The 19,718-nt window shown below is 45.3% G+C and overlaps 1 protein-coding gene across 2 annotated transcripts in view; it reads right to left on the reverse strand.

Annotated features, from left to right (window-relative positions):
- The window catches only part of LOC113013792 (neural cell adhesion molecule L1.1-like), a 43,484-nt gene that overhangs the window by 16,803 nt on the left and 6,963 nt on the right, over nucleotides 1–19,718 (reverse strand). For both annotated transcript variants that reach the window (XM_080295707.1, XM_026154948.2), the window contains exons 2-11: nucleotides 9,153–9,542; nucleotides 6,473–6,575; nucleotides 5,818–5,984; nucleotides 4,668–4,790; nucleotides 4,204–4,374; nucleotides 3,720–3,831; nucleotides 2,898–3,082; nucleotides 2,476–2,607; nucleotides 1,530–1,673; nucleotides 1,334–1,445 (exon numbers count right to left, since the gene is read on the reverse strand). In XM_080295707.1, the coding sequence (XP_080151833.1) occupies nucleotides 1,334–1,445; nucleotides 1,530–1,673; nucleotides 2,476–2,607; nucleotides 2,898–3,082; nucleotides 3,720–3,831; nucleotides 4,204–4,374; nucleotides 4,668–4,790; nucleotides 5,818–5,984; nucleotides 6,473–6,575; nucleotides 9,153–9,297 (1,394 nt within the window). In that variant the 5' untranslated portion in view covers nucleotides 9,298–9,542. The remainder of the gene's footprint in view (nucleotides 1–1,333; nucleotides 1,446–1,529; nucleotides 1,674–2,475; nucleotides 2,608–2,897; nucleotides 3,083–3,719; nucleotides 3,832–4,203; nucleotides 4,375–4,667; nucleotides 4,791–5,817; nucleotides 5,985–6,472; nucleotides 6,576–9,152; nucleotides 9,543–19,718) is intronic.

A 19,718-nucleotide genomic window follows, 5' to 3' on the forward strand; every position in this document is an offset into this window, starting at 1 on the left:
GCCATCTATATGCTGGATTTTCTTCTGGTTTAGTGTAGGGCTGGGTATCTTCGCTGATTTCTAGAATCGATTCCATTTCGATTCTCAAGGTCCCAAATCGATTTGATCCTCGATTCAATTCGATTGATTCGATTCGAATCGGGGAAATTTTGCCTCAGACAGTCAGAAATATTATAATTCTGATCATGCATCAGCACATTTCCATATTTTTGCATCTATAAAAAGGAAGCTGACACTTGCGAGACTTTGTCAAAGGTGTGAGCATCACAGCAGACGCCTTTGTGTCAAAGTAACTGAGGATAAAACAGAAAAACATGGAGGTGATTTTCCTGGTCTGGGATTTATACAAATATTCTGCAGTAGATCAAAAACGAAAGAAAACCATTAATCAACACATGAACATGACCTGATGCTGCTGACGTGAAGCAGAGCAAAGTTACGGAGGTTTGATTACAGACACAGCTGAGTGTTTTGCAATTTTGCATAATTTTAAAGTTTACATTTGTTCAGTGTTGAACGGCAGAAATGAGGCTTTCTTTTCCGAAGTAAGTAAAAGGAAAAAAACAACGGCCGACAGGCTGTAAACAACGGTAGACTGGTGCGTAACAAGCAAGCGAATAATGCAGAAAACAGATTTTTAGATGGGAAAGTGCAGAGAGAGAGAGAGAGAGAGAGAGCTGTGCATGAAGTGTGATTTTATCCTGGTGGAAGCAAAACAGCAATTCATGCCGATGTTTATGTGAAGCGCAGTTTGGATCTTCTTTTGCTGCTGGTTGAGTCAATATTGTTTGGAGAGATAAAAACCCGCAGCTTCAGAATCAGCGAGCTGTCGGCTTTCAGCCCCGACGGCGTGACCGTGACCGTGTCCGTGCCAGCGCGTGAGAAAGTCACATCTCACTGATTCTGATGCGTCGGCGTTTTGTGTTCACGTCTTTGTGCAGGACCCGTGTTCCTGCTCTCATTTACTGTTTTAGCTGTTTGGTAGTTGTTGAAAATTTGTGAGGTTCAACTTGAGATTCTGGCGTTTCTGGCAAAATAAATTTATATTTAAAAATCGATTCAGGATTTTAATGACTAGATTTTACGTTATCAAAGCCAGAATCGATTTTAATCGATAAATCGATCATCAAAACCCAGCCCTGGTTTAGTGTTCTCTCCACAGGGCTGGTTAATCAAACTTTCTGATAAAATACTGCCCCCTAGTGGTGAAGGTTAAATTCTGCACAGTGTAGTTAGAGAAATGATTTTCACTGAGGTGAAAAGGTTCAGCAGAGAGAATACAGAGAGGGTATTTTAGTTACACTGATGAGAATCCACACTGTGTGACACTCACCATGTGACGCGGGGTCGTGGCGAGCCAAAAGACTCACAGTGCAGTGCGACGTCTCGGCCCTTGGTGGCGTTGTAGATGAACCCATCAGGGGACAGGATCTGAGGGGGGAGCTCTGAGACAGAGGGAGAGACGCCGTCATTAACCAATCACAGGTGAGACAGAACAAAGAAGGACGTGAACCCGGCGGGAAACATACCGACGACGTAGAGGTAGGTGTTGAGGAGGATGGAGCCGTGGTCGTTTTTGGCTTCACACTGGTACACGGCCGTGTCGCCAATGTTCACGTCTTTCATTATGAGCGTTCCTGCGGTCACCGTGCGCCGAGGTTCTTCATCCACTTCTACAGGGAGGGGGGGGGGAAGAGGCGAGGAGGCAATGTAGAGTTTGTCAAACAGAAACAGGCTGAATCTAAAGAACTGTTTAACAGAGAAGCTGAGGCCCACTGAGAGGAGCAGCAGCTGTCACCGCCTGTCACCTCCCTCCCTCTGCTGCTTTCTCAGTTTCCCTCCCAGTGTGCTCATATTCCTTCCTTTTCTTCCTTTTATGTGGCTTTTAGTTTCTTTCCTCATTTTAATTTTCCTAAAAGCCCATCTTCATAAGTAACATGTAAACTCTGAATGTGCGAAACATCAAGAAGAAGGTTTGATACAGAAATGTGGACTCTTTCTTTGTCTCATTTCCATCGTCCGTTCTTTCTGCCCCGGTCTTTTGATTCAGTCATTTCTCCCTCTTCTTTGTTCTGATGATTTGTTTCCTTACTCTCTGTTTATTTTTCTATCTTCTCACTTCTCTCTCTCTCTTTTGGTGAGTCCATCTAATTCACGTTAAGCTTAAGAGGCTCTCTGTCCACAGAAAGTCGACAGCCTGGAGCCAGGAAATGCTCGCTCTGCCCAGCCTTCAAATCTATGTCTGTGGCCATCAAGCTTTAATAGAATCAACATCGAGTTACCCGAAGGAACGGTTCACTCTGCAAAGTGCTGATCGTCAGAGTAATACAAGTCTGTTTGCCCCAGCTGTTTAAAGGTAGTTTATCATGTGCACTATATAAGAAATCGATAACTCCTGAGTATCAATCACACACATCAGGTGCTACAGTTTCTCCCCAAAGAATCACAAACAGGTCCGTCAGAATCTTGCTGTACCTGTTAACAGCTGACCGTTGATCCTCCAGGTGATGCTGGGCCTCGGGATGCCGTCCGCCTGACAGTCCAGTCGGACTGTTTCCCCGGGAGTGTACATCAGGTTCTGAGGCTCCTTCATCCAGTAAGGAGCCGCTGGAAAACGAAGAAAAGCAGCATTTAAACCCTAAAATATAAATCTCAGAGTCAGAACTTGTCTGTTGAACATTTGGCTGTAACTCTGAACAGGCTTCAGGACCTGTTGATGTTAATTAGTGAAGTGCTCCTTTGAAGTTGTGAACATGTACACATGTTCTTCAGTAAAGACTCACAATCATCTCAGACAGAGGAGCACAAACACGTTAGAGTTCAAACTAACACAGAGATCACGTCCTCACGGTCAGCAGAGCACCGTGATCGTCTGTGCGCTCGGCTCAGCGGCCTACCTTCCACAGTGACCGTGAAGGAGCGCGTGATGGAGCCGTGGGTGTTGGAGGCTTTGCATTCGTACTCGCCGTCGTCATCCAGGGTGATGTTGTCGAAGTGGAGCCAGCGGTCAAAGTTAATAACTTGGCCGGTTGTGTCTGCCAGGACACCATCCTTTTTCTTCCATTCCACCTGAGGTGTGGGTCTGCAGAGACGGACATGGAAGAACAGAAGGATGTGACTGTGAGAGAGAGCCGATCATGGAAGTGAGGTAGGCGACGAACAGAAGATCGATCACAGGAGGAAATTAGAGCTGAGTGCATGCAGATGATCTTGGTAATGATGTAACATCCTTTTTCATCATTAACTCAAAATTATAGTGAGAGTCCATTTGTTGCCATAGACAGGAAGCAGGATCATTAGAATGAAACTGGACAGATCAAATGATTTCATATGAAGAAAAAGGAGCAAGGCTGCATGAGGTCAGCAGGCCAATTTCTTACGAGCAGAGAAAATATGAAACAGTAACTGGGTCCTGAGTGTGGTTGTTATTGTTGTTGTTGTTGTGTGTGGCTGTAGCAGAAAAGCCACAGCTGAGTGTTATGAGAGCAGCAACTGGGAATAAAGTGCGTTGAAAGAGCGAACCAGGTGGGTCAGTCATTCTTATGCCACAAGGATCATAAACATGACATGAGTTTCACGTGTAAACAAACTGAAGGTGGAAGTACACACACACACACACACACACACACACACACACACACACACACACACACACACACACACACACACACACACACACACACACACACACACACACACACACACACTGAGATGCTTACAGGCCTCTGGGTAAACATTCCAGGGTGACGCTGTTCCCCTTGAGGGCTGATATTTGGGAGTGGTTCCTGTGGTGGAAGAACTCGGGTTTTCCTCCATGAGCCACGCTGTTACCTGGACGATGTGAAGACAGAAATCAGGACACGGAAACTGTGAAGCTCGATCATCACGGTCATGCTGATTATTGCAACAATAAATGATGAAATGAAGACAAATAGCCTACAGGGCAGGGCTGATTAGTCGACTGTGATCTAGTTACTGAGCATATACGCGTCATCATAGTGGAACAAACACTGGTGTCTCAGTTGTGTTACAGTGTAGTCTGCATGACATAATTAACTGTTCTGGCTGATGTTACCTCACACAGAGAGCGTGATCACGGTCCGCACACACACAGGACAGCGTGATGCTCTGACTCACTTTTCAGATTTTTCTTATCTCTATATTTAACACTTTGTGTGCATTGTGCGTTGTGTGTGCGCTCACTCTGCTTGACAGAGAGGGAGACAGCAGTGGCAGGTAGAATAGTCCTGGCCTCTCTGTACTGGGCGTGGCAGATGTAGTCCTCTTTGCTGTCACTCCTCATGAGGTTCGCGAAGTACAGCTTCCCGTCCAGGCCGATCGTCACTCTCTCACTCCGAGTAATGTGCATCAAATCTGAGCCGGGACGGGGACAGTTTAATGTAGGTGGGAAATAAAGTTCAAAGCATGGAAACTGCAGTGGAAGGTGAAAATGTTTTTCACGTCAGTGTAAAATGAAATTGGTTAGTTTGCTCTTCAAATGCACAATAAGCACCTCGCTTTATTGCACCGCAGCCTCAATAAGCTGATAACTGAAAAGGCAGAGAAGGTCAGTCATAGAAAAATGGAGGAGAGTGGACATAAAGAGTCTGTGTGTCACAGAGGCAGGCAGCTGATGAACGGGACAGGAAACAGATCGGCACACTCACTTATGTTCATCCAGTGGATGCTGGGAGGAGGTGAGCTTTTTGGAGGGTTGCAGGACAGGACCATACTCTGTCCCACGAGTCCTCGCTCACGCTCGACTTGTTGTTTCATGAGAATTGGCTGAGCTGAAACACAAAGCAGCAGAATACAAGTTAATACTTGTGCAGGTAACAATGAAGAAACAATGAAAATAGTGACGCAAAATAAAACAATACAAAGAAGGAAGAAGATAATTGTAAAGATACACTCCACAGCTGTTGTAACACAGTGGACTGGAGGAAATCTCCAGGATAATAGACTTTAAATGCCTAAATTATATAAAAACAATGCCAGGGTTCATTTGTAATTAAGAGGAGCTGAAACAATAGCTGCATATTTACAATCATGTGGACACAGAGTGACATCATCTGTCTTTTTGGGTCACATGATTAACTTGAATCTCATATTTCCTGCACAGCTTCTCAGGTTTCATCAGCCAGTTATTTATTTTGCTCTGAAATATTGTTTAAAAGTTTTATTTGCTAAAAGCAGCTTTCTGATGGTGCTTTGGGTAAATCAAGATACCTCGACCACATGCTGCCTGTCGAAACTGACATTTAGTCATCAAAACCTTTAGAAACGCTGGCTGAGCTGATTGTAAACATTGAAGTTTCCCAAATTAATTGAGAACAATGGTTCTCTGGAAGTCACAGAGCAATATTCAATCACAGAAAAAAAAACTGTGAGGAAGAAAAACAACAAATTATGGAAGTAATTTGCAGAGGAAATAAATAAATAAAATCTGAAAGAACTGAACTGCAATCAAAACCACGGTGGAGGTGAGATCCGGGGCAGCAAGAGCCCGTACAGTATAATATTTCATCTGGAGAGATTTTAGTGAGTCTGTGTGCACGCTGACCGCAGCCATCGGCTTCATCCTCCACACCCACGGTACATCCTCCCTACTGAGTGACGTCACAGTGCTGTCTCCGGGAAATGGTTGCCGTGGCAACTTGAGATGAGCGAGCAGAACAGGTGGCCCCGATCAACCTCACTGACTCACTGATGTGTGTGTGTGATTTTATATGATCGTGTGACATCTGTGCATCAGCAGGTGTGAACCTCAGAGCACACCGACTGCCTTTGTGTGCTTACAGTAAGTTTGTGACTCACGCTCTACGTTGACTTTGACGGTTTGTGTCATGGCGGTGCCCAGACTGTTGGAGGCGTAGCAGCGGTATTCACCCTCTAACATATCCAGGGAAGAATTGTCGCCTCTCAGCGTTCCGGATCCTTCAGTCTCAGATCCGAACAACTCGCCATCTTTCAGCCAACGGAATCTATGAGCACAGAGGGGAGAACGGCTGTCAGCACATCAGCAGTTTACAAAGTCACAGAAACAAACCTTAAATCACACAATGAAGAAAACAGCTTCTATTTATTTGTGAGCTATTTTGAAGGATCTACATTTTCATTATAAAGCAGCGAGTCTTTATCTTTGGATCAAAGCCGGAAACAGGTTCATGTAAAATTTTCAGCCTTTTGATTGACGGCCTGAAATACAGAAATACATAAATATGAGGAAGTGTAACATTTACAGCTGTTATTATTACTTTTAACAGTCTGTCTCCCCGAGAGAAGCAGGGAGTGGAGAGAGGGACGAGCTCGGGGAGGGAAACAGCTGAGAGACAATTTTGTTCTTGTTTTATTATGAGGACATTTATTGCCATGTCAGCACACACACACACACACACACACACACACACACACACACACACACACACACACACACACACACACACACACACACACACACAGGTGTACGTACGTGGGTGCCGGGTTCCCGGTGGCCTCACAGGCCAGATTGAAGTCTTCTAGAGAAAACACTGTGTGTGATTTTGGCATCTCTGTCAGCACTGGAGGCTGAAATACTGAACACACACACACACACACACACACACACACACACACACACACACACACACACACACACACACACACACACACACAGTAATGAAATTGGCAGAGTACAGGCAGGTAAAGTAGGGCGTACAGATCGAGACACATCTAGAGGGATTGACTGAAGCTCATTCATCATTCTTAGTTCTGGCAGGTCCTCTAAAACCATCAAAAGATAAACATCCTATAATAACAGCAAAAATTAAAAACTACAGTTTTTAATGGAATACTCTGATATTTTGTGACATTGTATATTTAAATAAAATATTTTGTAGATAAATGAGTCTCAGGTCAGCTGATAAGTAGCTTCTGATCGTCCCTAGAAGCAGGCTACAACACAGAGGAGACCTTTGTGATATTGCTGCGCCCAAACTTTGGGCAACTTTCTTCAAATTAGGATCCCTCCAACACTCAACATCTTCAAACCCGTCTGAAAACACACTGTTACTCACCAGCTTTAAGTTATGACTGAGTTTTTGTTTTGTTCTTTGTGTGTGTTTGCTCTGCTTTTTTTTTTTTTTACCATGTACAACACTTTGGTCGACCTGTGCTGTTTTCAAATGTGTGGAGAGCTGTTCCTGAACATACTGAAAGGACAGAGTTCAGTTTGTGCTGAAAAATAAAGCTGCGCATGACAAACATTTACTCAGGTTCGTTGGAGCTGTACAAACTCTGTCATGTTCATTTCTATGTATGTTTGCACATTTCATTAAATTGCTGCACCGAATCCAAGAAATACAGAGAAATGAAAAGTGGTCCAAGACTTTTGCACAAGAACTATACAGAAATACAATGAAATGACTAATGTGGCAGTTTCAGCCCTCCAAATATCCGTACATCTGTTTCAGAAAAATACTCAAAATAACATTAAATCAGTTTTAAATGAGCTAATATACATGATCTCTTTCTTAGTGTCTGTGTGGAGTGATGCAGGGGAGAGATGTTCTGCTTTGACAAATCTAACAGGAAAAGTGCAGGTGAGCAGGTGCGAGACACAGTCAGCAGACGTCCGGAGCAGGTTTCTACCAATGAAGCACTGCTCACGTCAGAGCTGCAGACACGACACACATTTCTTCATTACAGCAACAAAGAAAATCACTTACTGTTGTCTTTTGTATCTGTGTCCACGGGAAGCAGTGAAAGGAGAGCAGAAAGGAAAGGTTTACAGACTGAACAAACACATGCTGGCACATTCTTCATGCTGTTCCCCGAGCGGGACAAGATCTGCTCATTAACAGGATTTTTATTAACAGTGACAACATCTCAGGGATTTTATCTTCCTTCTTGGTTTTCTGACTCAGACACACTGGCGTCTCAGGTCACTTTACATCCATCTCCTTATTTTTTCTTCCCCGTGTCTCCTTTTCCTTCCCCTCCCTCCCCTCTCTCCACCTCCCCCATCGTTCTCCTCCTCCTCCTCCTCCTATCCTTCTCTTCTTCCTCTCCTGCCACACCCAGAAAGAAGGTCGTTTACCGAAGGTCAGACTGAACCTGATTCCTCCTCTGACTCCCGCTTCCCCTCCTCTCCTCTAGGAGTGTGATAAGCCTGCTGACCTTTGACCTTTAACTCCAGGACCAGAGGTTATTCTAACCTGATTGTTTGGATTTATATTTGTGCTTAGATGTGTTCGAAAGTTCCATATCTGACAGGAATAAACACAGCACCAGAGCTTTACTGAACTTTACTGTGCAGGAACCAAAGGATCCACCTTTAAATGGCCCCCTATCAGCACACGTCACGTTTCTGGTCAGTTCCATCAAAGGTTTTTCCTCAGATGCCTGAAAGGCGAACAGCTTTTTGTTGGAGTCTGAGGTCTGTGGTGACGTCACAGTGGTCAGAGTGAGCTTTGGTCCAGAGGTGCTCGAGGAGACAACCCTGAAGGAGAGTTTGTGGCTACTGCAGAGCTCTATGATCTCACAGACGATGTCTCCCGGTGCTTTCTTTTTCTCTCTTCTTCTGTCACCCCTCACTCCACAACTGATGGTTCTACAGGAAGTTTTTTCCTGTTAAAAAGGAGTTTTTCCTTCCCACTGTCACAATGTGCTGATCGTATGGGGAGGGGTTGATTTTCACAGCATACTGTGGGGTCTTTGGAGTCTAAAGTGTCTTGAAGTAACTGTTCTTGTGAGTTGGAGCAACATAAATAACCTGAACTGACCTGACGTCTCTGCGAACATTTCAACCAAACGCATCAAATGTTGAACGTTACGTCTTGACAAAGGCTAAAGAAAAAAGAAATCCATAGTTCTGGTTCTTCTCCACAGCGCTGCATCAGAGGCTCGTGGGTAGTTTAGACTCCTCCCCTGATGCCTATGAAATAATTCAAGTTGGTGGCTACAGCAGAAATCTACTGACCTGATACTTAATTTCAAAGAGTAATGATATGATTAGAGAAGCCAAATGTGGAAATTCTCCCTCATACTTCCCAGCCCTGTTAATTCTGAGGAAATGGTTTGGAAATATTTACTGGAAATGAAAAAACAAACACTTTCCAGTGTTTCCAGTGTTTCCAGTGTGTGATGTGTGCAGTGGAGGAGGGAGTACTCACAGCTTTCGGGGATGTGGATGGCTCCCTGAGCAAACGGAGGCGTGGAGGAGAGGAAGGACAGAGGGAGCAGGAGGAGGAGGAGCAGCGGGAGGGCGGGGGAGCACATCCCCCTACAGCCCATCCACCGACTCTGTGACACACACATCTTTCAATGTCCCATCAAAAGTGATGCAAGACACCCACACACTCATCAACACATAAAGAAACACACACACACACCCACGCACACCAAGGCAGACACACACTCCAGGGACCGCCCGGAGCTGAGGGAGAGCTGAGAGGAGTAAACAGCAGTAAGTTGGTGGGTGTGTCTGTTTCCTTTACAGCCCAACTGTGAGTGAGGCTCGCTCCTCGCTCCGTCAGCTCCACAAACACTTCTTCAGGAGCTGGCTGTGGGGGGAGGGGGGGGGGGTGACCCCGAGAACAAAGAGGGATAAGAGGGGAGGAGAAGAGGAGGGGAGGAGGGGAGGGGAAAGAAGCAAAGACATGGTTAATTTGACCAAACATAAATCAACAGAAGACAAATATTAATGTATTCCAGAGGGGGGAAAGTTTGACCCAAAATCACATCACGATGAATCCACGGCACATCTGTGACGTTGAGAATAAATTCTAAGATTTAAATTCACTTTGGGTTTGAATTTAGTACAGAATCCACAAAAATCTGAGATAAAGAACAGACAGTCGGCCGGGTCACCTCGATAAAGTCAAGATCAGATCAAAGCAGCAGGAAGCAGCTTCTCCACTAATGACATTACAAAGAGAGATTGAGTGTGTGTGTGTGTTTCTGCCACACTCGCCGCATTTCCATTCATCTCAACATCTCCTCCTTTGTCCCTGCCTGGTGACTGAACACTGACCCGTGACAGCAGGAGTGTCGGGGGGTGAAAGCAGACACAGATGGATCAGGCTTTCTTTGCTGCCTCGACATGAAGGCCAAAAGAAGAACCCTCAGCGCTCCGAGTTTGGCCACATTCTTGTTTGTACTTGAAGTTGGGGATTACGCGCTCCTCCTCTGCGAGCTGATCAGCTGAAACTAACAGCCAGGCTAAAAATAGCCGATTGTGCTACTTCAAAGCCATGAAATCAGGCTGCGGCTCCATGTATGGGAATACTTTGATCAAGCAAAAAATGAAAGAAACTGAGGGAGATCCCTCGAATGAGCCAAACATCTGTGACAGGTTTTCATGCTAAAGCCTGAAACAGTGTTTCTTCCACTCCAAACCATTCATGCCTCCAGGAAAATTACTGTAAATGCTCCTGATTTATTTGGTATCATGTTGCCAAAAAAGCTCATTGTGCAGTTTTTGCATTTGCATGAATCAGTTTGTTTGTCTGCTAACAAGGACAAATCCCAAACAAGCATTTTGTAACGCGTTGTGAGACTTTCACCACCGGGGGCAGCATTTTATCTTTGGGTATGTTTTTATATCTGTTCAGGAGGCTCTGCCTTTAACCAGGATTATTAAAGCAAATAGGTTCTTATAACTTTCCTGATTCAATTCAACACTGAAGTACAGCCTGCACCTAACTTGACTTAATATCCCTTTGACACAGTACAGAGATGCGTTGAATATAAAGTCAGTTGCCTCTTTAGATTCTTTTCACAACTTTATGTAATTTTTTAAAAGACAGGAAGTTAGAAAAAATGACTGTAAATAACAACCTGGAGTCATAAGAAGACAGTAAGATAGATTGTCCAAGAGTTCATGTCACTCATGTCATTTTCACCAGAGAGCTGAGAGGACGCATCGCTCATGGAAGATGAATACAAAGAATCGAATAGAGCCAGTGTTGCTGTCAGTGTCTAATTGCACTGATGGATGACATATTGCAGATGAACAGGGTCTGGGTCTGGATGACTGTCCTCCCTCATTCACTCCCTCAGTGGACAATTATGGAAATACAAGTTTTTATACACTGACTTTATGCCTGGTGTGATGCTGCAGCAGCTTAAAGATGCTCCGACTGTACCGACTCCACGCTGACACACCGGAGTGAGAATACTAACAGACAGGGAGGGCAGAGGAGGTTACAGGAGGTGTCATAACTTATCAATCTGTGAGTGTAACCACCAGCAGTCCTCCGCCAAGGCCCGTCTCCGAGGCTTCTCTTAAAGCACACACATGGGGTGAGGGGCGAGGAGTGACAGCTGGCTAATGTAGACCCCCTCCAACATCTCATAATTACACAACCTGTCCCCAGCACACACACAAACACACACACACACACTGTCTCTTTGTGAGGATCCAGGTCTTTCTGAGCACCTCCACAAACACAGAGAGGACACAGAGGACCCCCGTTCAGTTCCTATGACTGTCAGAGTCTTATTCTTCTAGTTTTTCATTGTTATCACTCATGATTACACACACACACTCACATCTGCCCTGCGTCACGGTCACTTAAACACACACACACACACACACACAAACACACACCTGCTCCCGCCTGTCGGGCTGCTGCTGTTACCTGCCGGGCGTATTTTCAAAATACATGAGCCAAATGGCACAGCGGGACAGAAGGTGTGTGAGAGCCTGTGTGTGTGCGTGTGTGTGTGTGTGCGTGTGTGTGTGTGTGTGTGTGTGTGTGCGTGTGTGTGTGTGTGTGTGTGTTTGTCATTTCGTCACTGATGGGGGTGGGTCTAATGATGTAACGAGCTCAGACAGAAAAATGAAACAGACGTAATAAATGACGGGTGAAGAAAACATCCCAGCATGCTCCACTTCCTTTAATAACAGCAGCCTCGTCCTCAGCATGGAGGTTTTAAAAAAACAGAAATCCATGATCATCCACAGAGACTTTCTTCATTTAAATATTCATGGTGCTCCTGCTGGCACTGACTTAAGGAGGGGGCGGAGCTCGTTAATGAATCAAGTCTTAATCTAAAGGCGCCTGATGGAGGGTCGCCTCCTTCACACACTCTGAGTCTTTATTGAGGCTGCAGCTTAGAGCTGCTTGACCTCTGCTGACAGGAAGCTCGTTGAGTTGCTGTTGCTGGTGCACAATGACATTAAACGCACCGTGTTGTTCGCCTCTCACCGATTCTTTGTTATCCTGGAAATTTGACACATTATGACCACTTGAATTAAATCAGCCGTGAGAGCACAGGAAGTCCATTTAGGATTTAGAGAGGAAGGACGAGGAGGAAGAGTTTCAGATCTGATTAATGCTGCAAGTTTTGGCGCCCTGCGTGTTCACGGCGCAGTCTTAGATTTAAGAAAACACAACATACCACACATTTGATCACAACTGTATATCAGCTGCAGACATGAATGTAGCAGGCAGGAGGGGACTTTGCAGGTTTTATGGTGATAAAGCAAAAGTTAAGCTCCAAAAATTTTATTATTTGCTGTTTTTTCCACAGAAAACTAAAAGTGTTAAAGTTTCTTCTGACGTGGAGCTCTCACAAACTGGGATGGACATTTTCTTTGATTTAAGAGAAGTTTATTAGTTGCAGTGTTGGCAAATTCACACTGTTACAGCAGCAACGCGGACACCGCAGGAATAATTAAATAGAAAGCTTTTGGTCTCTGTATATTCTTCCTATAGTCAAATCTTACATATGTTACAGAGATTACCAGACCCCAGTCTGAGTGTTGGGTTGCCAGCTGAGTGCTCACTCTCAAGAATGAAAATGTTTAATGACTGAAAGCCCAAACAGGACATTTTAATAGCTGCTGTTAATCTCGCAGACCGCAGTAAAGAGGCAGTTCATGCCCTGTGGGCAGCCATGTTTCCGTTCTGTGCCGGTTAATATTAAACATACTGTACCAATTTCCTCTCTGCGGCCCCCCTCGGCTTCTTCAGGGTCCTGAGCCATCCCAGAGAACCTGAAGGGCTTCAAAAGGCAGAGGCAGGTGGACCCGCCCGTCCACAGGGAAGCCTGAGGGGAGGAGGGGAGACGGGGTGGGTGCAGGTGGAGCAGTCTGTGGGGAGGTGGGAGGGGATCGGAGAGTCAAAGGGAGGCGATGCAGGTGGACGGATGGAGAGCGACAGAGCGAGAAATTAATTCATTGATAGATTCCGATCTGGAGGAAAGAACAGGGACGTGTGGATGGAGAGATTAAGCAAATGCTGGGAGGAGAGGGTACTTCCCTTTTAGTCTGCACGAAACACACACACACACACACACACACACACACACACACACACACACACACACACACACACACACACACACACACACACACACACACAGGTGTACGGAGATGAGGAAAGAAAGAGCTATTCCCATGTTGTCCCTCCTATTCGCCCACATGACCTAAATTCACCCTAAATTCATTATTCATTACACATCTCACATTTACTACTCCATCCACACACACACACACACACACACACACACACACACACACACACACACACACACACACACACACACACACACACACACACACAGACCACAGAGCAGACAGTCTATAGGTGAACTCTGCTAAGTGTGTGCGACAGTCTGCAGATCGAGCTGCTGATGTCCTTCACATCAGTCCTCATGAATATGTGATGAAGTGTCATTTTAATGAAGCACCACTGAGTTAAACGTGCTGCTGTCTCTGTGTGAATAGCAGGGGGGATGATATGTATCAGACATCCTTTCTCTGAGAAATGACATTTATATACTGTTCATGTGCAAAAGCAAATATGTTTTTAATGAAGCATAATGCACCCGGATTACAAAGAAAGCTGTTAATGAACAAATCTGCCTCGCAGAAAATGTTATCTTCTAAAGGTGAGGTAAGGATCACTATCTTGAATGAAGAATGAAAAAAATAATCAGCATACGAACTTTCCATAATTTAATCTAAACCTAGTGTAACAGCATCAACACAAACGTCAATGTCAGGAACTGAAAACTGGATTTTTTTGAAATGTCCACAGCAGACTCTAAGACTCCACACACATCACAAAACGCTACAAAGCATTTTGAATCTTTAGATTCTTCTGTCATAATTATTTGTCAAAGTGTGGGTAAACTTCCTGTTAGCATCTGAGAGGAAACCTGAAGACTGAAAAAATGAACCAAATTCAAGCTGCAGTTCCTTTAACAGCCACTGGAGGCAGACTCCAGCTGTGAGTCCGTCCCATAGACTTGCATGTTATAACTGTACAGCTGAAGTTTGATATATGGTCATCTCAGGCACAGTGGACCCGCCTGCTCTTCAGGCCTCTTACTTTTAATGGGTTGTACCCAATCAGAAGAAATTTGACTCGAAGGGGGAGGAGCTAAAAGGGTTAGGGTTAGGGGGTTAGGATGAACTGAGGCTCTGTATAAGATAAAGAAAGATTATTTTGAATTTTCAATCAAAGCTACTTTAGTAGAGTCAAAGCCAAAACATTTGGAGCTGGCTTTACTTTAAGAAGATCACTTTTTACAACTCGCTCTACTTTCCTCTTGTCTGTGTGACAGCTCCTTTCTGCAGGTGTGAGAGAGGAGGCGTGGCTTGTTAACACTCAGCATCACTGGTAACACCTGAGCCCAGCATCCAGTGCTCTAGAAAAGTCCTTAGAGCTCCTCTTTGAGCTCCTCTTTTGGACTTTGTTTGCTCCTTGGTTTATTGTCTTGCACTAAATCCCATTGCATTCAGCATTGACAGTACTGACTGCACACACCATAAATTAAGAAACATTTTAAATTGCTTGTTTAATTTAAAATAAACTCTTTCCTAATTGACATTTCTGCACTGCTCTCTTCCTGTAATGGCCGTCTGTGACATCAGTGTACAACAACAAGTCATTTTTTAATTGAATAAGTGCAAAAAGGTCATCTGATGACTTTAGTTTAATCTGATCTTTAGATGTTGGTGCAGAGCAGATGTGACAGTCAGTATGTGGGTTTATTCCTCTGAACCGCAGTGACTCAACATTTCTCATGAAGAGGCTTTGGCTCTTCTCCAAGCAGCTTAACAGATTACAGATTTGTAAAGTTTCTTCACATGCAACCAGGCACAAAGTACTCAAGTGCAAATGTCCTTCGGTAGACGATGAGCACCGAGTGTGGCAGGCACTTCCACAAAACCCTTTGTGACTGAGTGAGCAGAGAGGTCATTTCTCTCTTTCCCAACATGCAGAGCACAAACAGATTTGCTGAAAATTACAACAAATTAAAACAAAAGAAAAAATATGTTACTGGGAAAAAAAGAGAGATCTGAAAGTGATGTTCCCTCAGTTCCACGAGCTGTTCGTTCTCGTTTGCGTTCCCCACCCTTACTCCCCTTTTCAATTCTTTAACTTCTTCACTTCTGTTTAGTAGATGGGGATCTGCCAGGCCCGGGAGCCGTTGTTTTCACCTCCACCATCTTTTTTAAGACAAGCAACAAACTGATGGGACGAGGACGGCCAGGTCTGACCAAGCAAACTTTAATAAGAGCCAGAAAGAGCGACTCAGACCTCAAACTCATCAGGTCAGTGTTCCCTGAGCTCACAGCCACAGGTAACACCACCTGAGGCCTGCAGACCAAATTTAAGGCCCATCTCCACTGGCTTCATTTTCTTGATGTGCTAATGTTTCACACTGTGTGCGGTGACAGCCACCGAAACAGATTCAAATCAGCATCAGTGACGAAACTATGACTGTTTTCAGCTGCATATTTTTACTCTATAGCTCTGAGTCACAGTTCACACTAATCACATTGATCAGTCTTATAGCAGGCCTCGCTCAGTTCATCCTCAGAGGGAAAGGTGGAGGATCTGTTGTAGCTCCTCCCCCTTTCAGATCACTTCGTTCTGATTGGCTCTGTGCCAGAACATATTAGGGTTGTCCCCTGTTTATGACATCATACAGATCCAAGAGTAAAAAAAACTGAACCCAAGTGTTTAAATGATTTCTGAAACATGAAGTGTTTTTCTTCCTGTCAGTCATGACTCAGCTGCTGTGCATTTGTCAGCTTTTTGATGCACAGATGATGTCACCATCAGCTCTGTCATTTACAGGGATGACCTCAACTCGAAGGATGTAGCAACACACACACACGTCAGTGTTAAGCTGTCTTTGTGTTCACATCTTAGCAGACTGGGATTTCCCCGTGGAAGTGGAGAGATGAATAACTCAATAATCACGAGGAGGTTTCTGACCGACTACAAAGCTCCTCCGCTGACAGGCCTCCCACCACCCGCCGTCTTCTTCTGCCTTTGCTTTGTTTTTCCTCTCTGTTTGCAGCGTTTCCTCCTTCATTACTTTTGTTCTGCCATTCTGTTTGTGTGGATCCTCTTTCTGCCTCCACACCAGCGACATGCCTGTAAAACAGCTCCAGGCGATGCTTCACCATGAAAACTCTCCTGCCTTATCAGCCTCCACCATGAAAGAACCACGCTGCAGCAAAGGCAGAAGCATCCACCCCCCCGTTAATGGAGACACCGTAGGCTTTGAAAAAACAAGGTTGTGATTTCTGGGTGAAATGTTTTAGCCAGGCTCAGTCTGTCAGTCCAGGCTCTGATGGAGTGCCTTCATCTTGATCCCCAAGGAGAAATCCCACCAACTTTGCTGACTGTGCAGAGCTCAAAGGTCAAAGTTCATATGAACCAATTATTTTTTAGTATAATTTGTAACCTAAGGGGCTGAGGGCTCATGGGCTGAGGTGAAGCATTTAAAATGAAGGCTGATGTTTACAAAACAGAAAGGTGATTTCTGCCTCCTCCTGATTTTAATCAAATAAATAAATTAAACAATAATAACAAAGAATAAAACCTGAAAAAAAAACAATCAGAGAGAGAAATGTTCAGCTCATGACCCTGCCCCTCAAAAATCTACAAACGTAATATTTTCTTTAGTGTCGACACGGACAGTATCAGTGTGCTGCCCAGCCCCCGTCTGTGGCACGACGTGAACGTCCGCCTTGGCTGAGCTTCCTTCAGGTAGTACCGGTAGATGTATATCAGGGTTGTTGAACTCCAGGCCAAGAGGGCCGGAGTCCTGCAGGGTTTAGATGTGTCCTCGATACTTCACAGCTGATTTAAACGGCTAAATGACCTCCTCAACATGTCTGAAGTTCTCCAGAGGCCTGGTAATGAACTGGTCATGTGATTCAGGTGTGTTGACCCAGGGTGAGATCTAAAACCTGCAGGACACTCGAGGTCTGGAGTTTGAGACCCCTGATGATAGAGAACAGTCCTCTTTGACAGCAACGTTAGAGGATTTTCATGAATAACTGCTTCATGTTTCTGGAACGAGACGTTTCAGACTTAAAGGGAAACAAACATCTCCTCAGAATTGGGCAGCCCACCCGAAAAACAGGGTCACAGGCAAGAGTATGAACATATTTTTGATTCTAGGCTTTAAGTATTTCACTAAACAAATGTTAGACACACCAGGCTGTCAGTCCTGAAGCACGGCTTGTTGTCCTGCAGAGGCAGAAAAAGCAGCGAACGTTTGTGTTTGTTGAATGAAAAGCTGGTTATCAAAAGTTCCTGATTATTTCTGACTAATCACTTAATTGACGAAGCATCTGAAGACATGTGCGTCTGTCAAACAGCTCCGTTGTGTTATTTCTGTGTATTTGCCTTTCAGATGGGATGTGGGGAGTCGGTCCCGGAGCTCAGCCCGACGCTTTTCACATTCAAATGAGCTCTTATTGGTGTGACATTGTTTAGTCACCTCTGGATTACCTCCGCCCTCCTCCAACAGCCCACCCTCCCACGCACACACTCCGGCAGACACAAAGCCGGCACGTTTGTTTATGATTTGCGTTTCTCTCCACGAAGGCAAACGAAGCGACACAGGCACGAATAAATTGCTCATTAGTGACGGTATGCTCCTGGATAAACAACGGCTCCCGCGCTGGGTGGCTTCCCGGCCCCGCTGGAGTCCATTAGATTTAGCTGAGGGGTGAGTGGCGCCAGCTGTGAGAGGCCACAGTGTGACAGAGCGCTCGGGGCGGTGTATACAACACCCACGGCCACACATCTATCACTGCCTCCACCCAAATCAAAGTAAGTGGTGGCGGTAATGCACCATTTTACTGTTTGCCAACAGCCAACAAACACTATAAAGAAGGAGAAGAAGAAATGAAAGTGAGGAGGCAGCAGTACTGTTCATGTGTTTGAGAGAGAACACGAAACAGGTCGTCCGAGTGAGGGATGTTACATCCTCTGATTCAACAACCTCTCTGGTTAATCTGATCTAATCATTTTCACACATCCTGGATTAAAACATGGAATCGGCGGCGTGCGGCCTCGGCCCTCGGCTCAGCTGCGACGTCAATCAATACCTCACATGATCATGTGTCACGCGTGTGACGGGCACACTTAACTGAGAGCTGTGAGATCAGCAAAGACCGCTCTCCCACTTCTTCTCTGGTTTCATTCTAGAAAGAGGCGATAAAAACATGGCCGACAGAGGAAACGCCTCAGCGACATCATCGGCTCAGACACCACCGAGCTACAGCTGTGACTGCCAGCAGCACAGATCCTGACCTGCTCCAGGACTTTAGGTAACGTCAGCGTCTGATTGCACGTTTGCCTCACGTCGACCTTTGAACCTTCACGTTTTCCTCGCTTTGCTTTGTTTTCATTGGAGGATTCATTACTTGGGTTTCAGATCGAATCGGACTTTATAAACGTCCGTGTTAGGGTTAGGAAGAGGCGGGAATTGGGTTAAAATGTTCTCCTTCCCAACAGTGTGTGATGCCAGCGGGTGCTTCACAGGTTTATGAGACCTGACAGACCTGACTCACGCTAACTCATGCTCTCCATCACAGCAGCTGTGACGCACAGTAGCTGGTTCAGGAGGAGTGAGCATATCTAACCACCAGCTCGAGTCTTTAGCTGCTAATGCTCCCACAGGCTAGTCCCGCGCGGCGTCCGTCTGCTGTACAGGTAGCGTACCTGGGTTTATCGTTGGACACGGCTGCCTGTGGCCAAAACAGCGAGAACACTGAGCTGAACAAACGAGCTGAAAGTAGCGCTCGTGGAGCTCAGGGAAGCAGTGAGTTCATGGTGTATGTATGAAAACATGAATCCCAGCAACGACTGAGATCACAGAGGTTTGTGTGTAAAGATTGAAAGCATGGCTGTAAAACTTTGTGAGGCCCAAGGCGAAACAGAAAATGAATCCACATTATGGAGATAAGCTCCACTTAAATGTTCTCACCAACACACACACATTATCCTCAGTGGTCCCACACACATCCTCTCTTGTTTCCACCACATCCTCCCACGCACTCCCACCCACTTACACCACAGCGAGCCAGCGGCTCTTCTGACTCTGGATCTTTCTTCTTCACGGCTGATGATCCACTGAGAGCTCAGACTCACAGCAGCTGCAGACACATCACACCTAATCCCTCCTGGCAGGTAAAAGGCGCTACGCCGGGCTTTGATTTTGTCTCAACATAATAACCTCGTCCTGTTGATGTGCGAGGTGTGAGGTCACAGCCAGCAGGTGCTCGGGAGCATCGACGAGACAAAGGTGAATTCGTTTGAAGCGCGGAGATGAAGTCACACAGAACACGAACGGACGAGTTTCTTTAACAAAGATGAAGGATTTCTGCAAGCTTAGTCTGGGTTTGCATTTCTTTCACAGATATTTCACACAAACAGCTACAACCTTCACTTGATTATTAGCCACTTGGTTCA

Source organism: Astatotilapia calliptera, chromosome 20, assembly GCF_964374335.1.
Source record: "Astatotilapia calliptera chromosome 20, fAstCal68.1, whole genome shotgun sequence".
Taxonomy (NCBI): Eukaryota; Metazoa; Chordata; class Actinopteri; order Cichliformes; family Cichlidae; genus Astatotilapia; species Astatotilapia calliptera.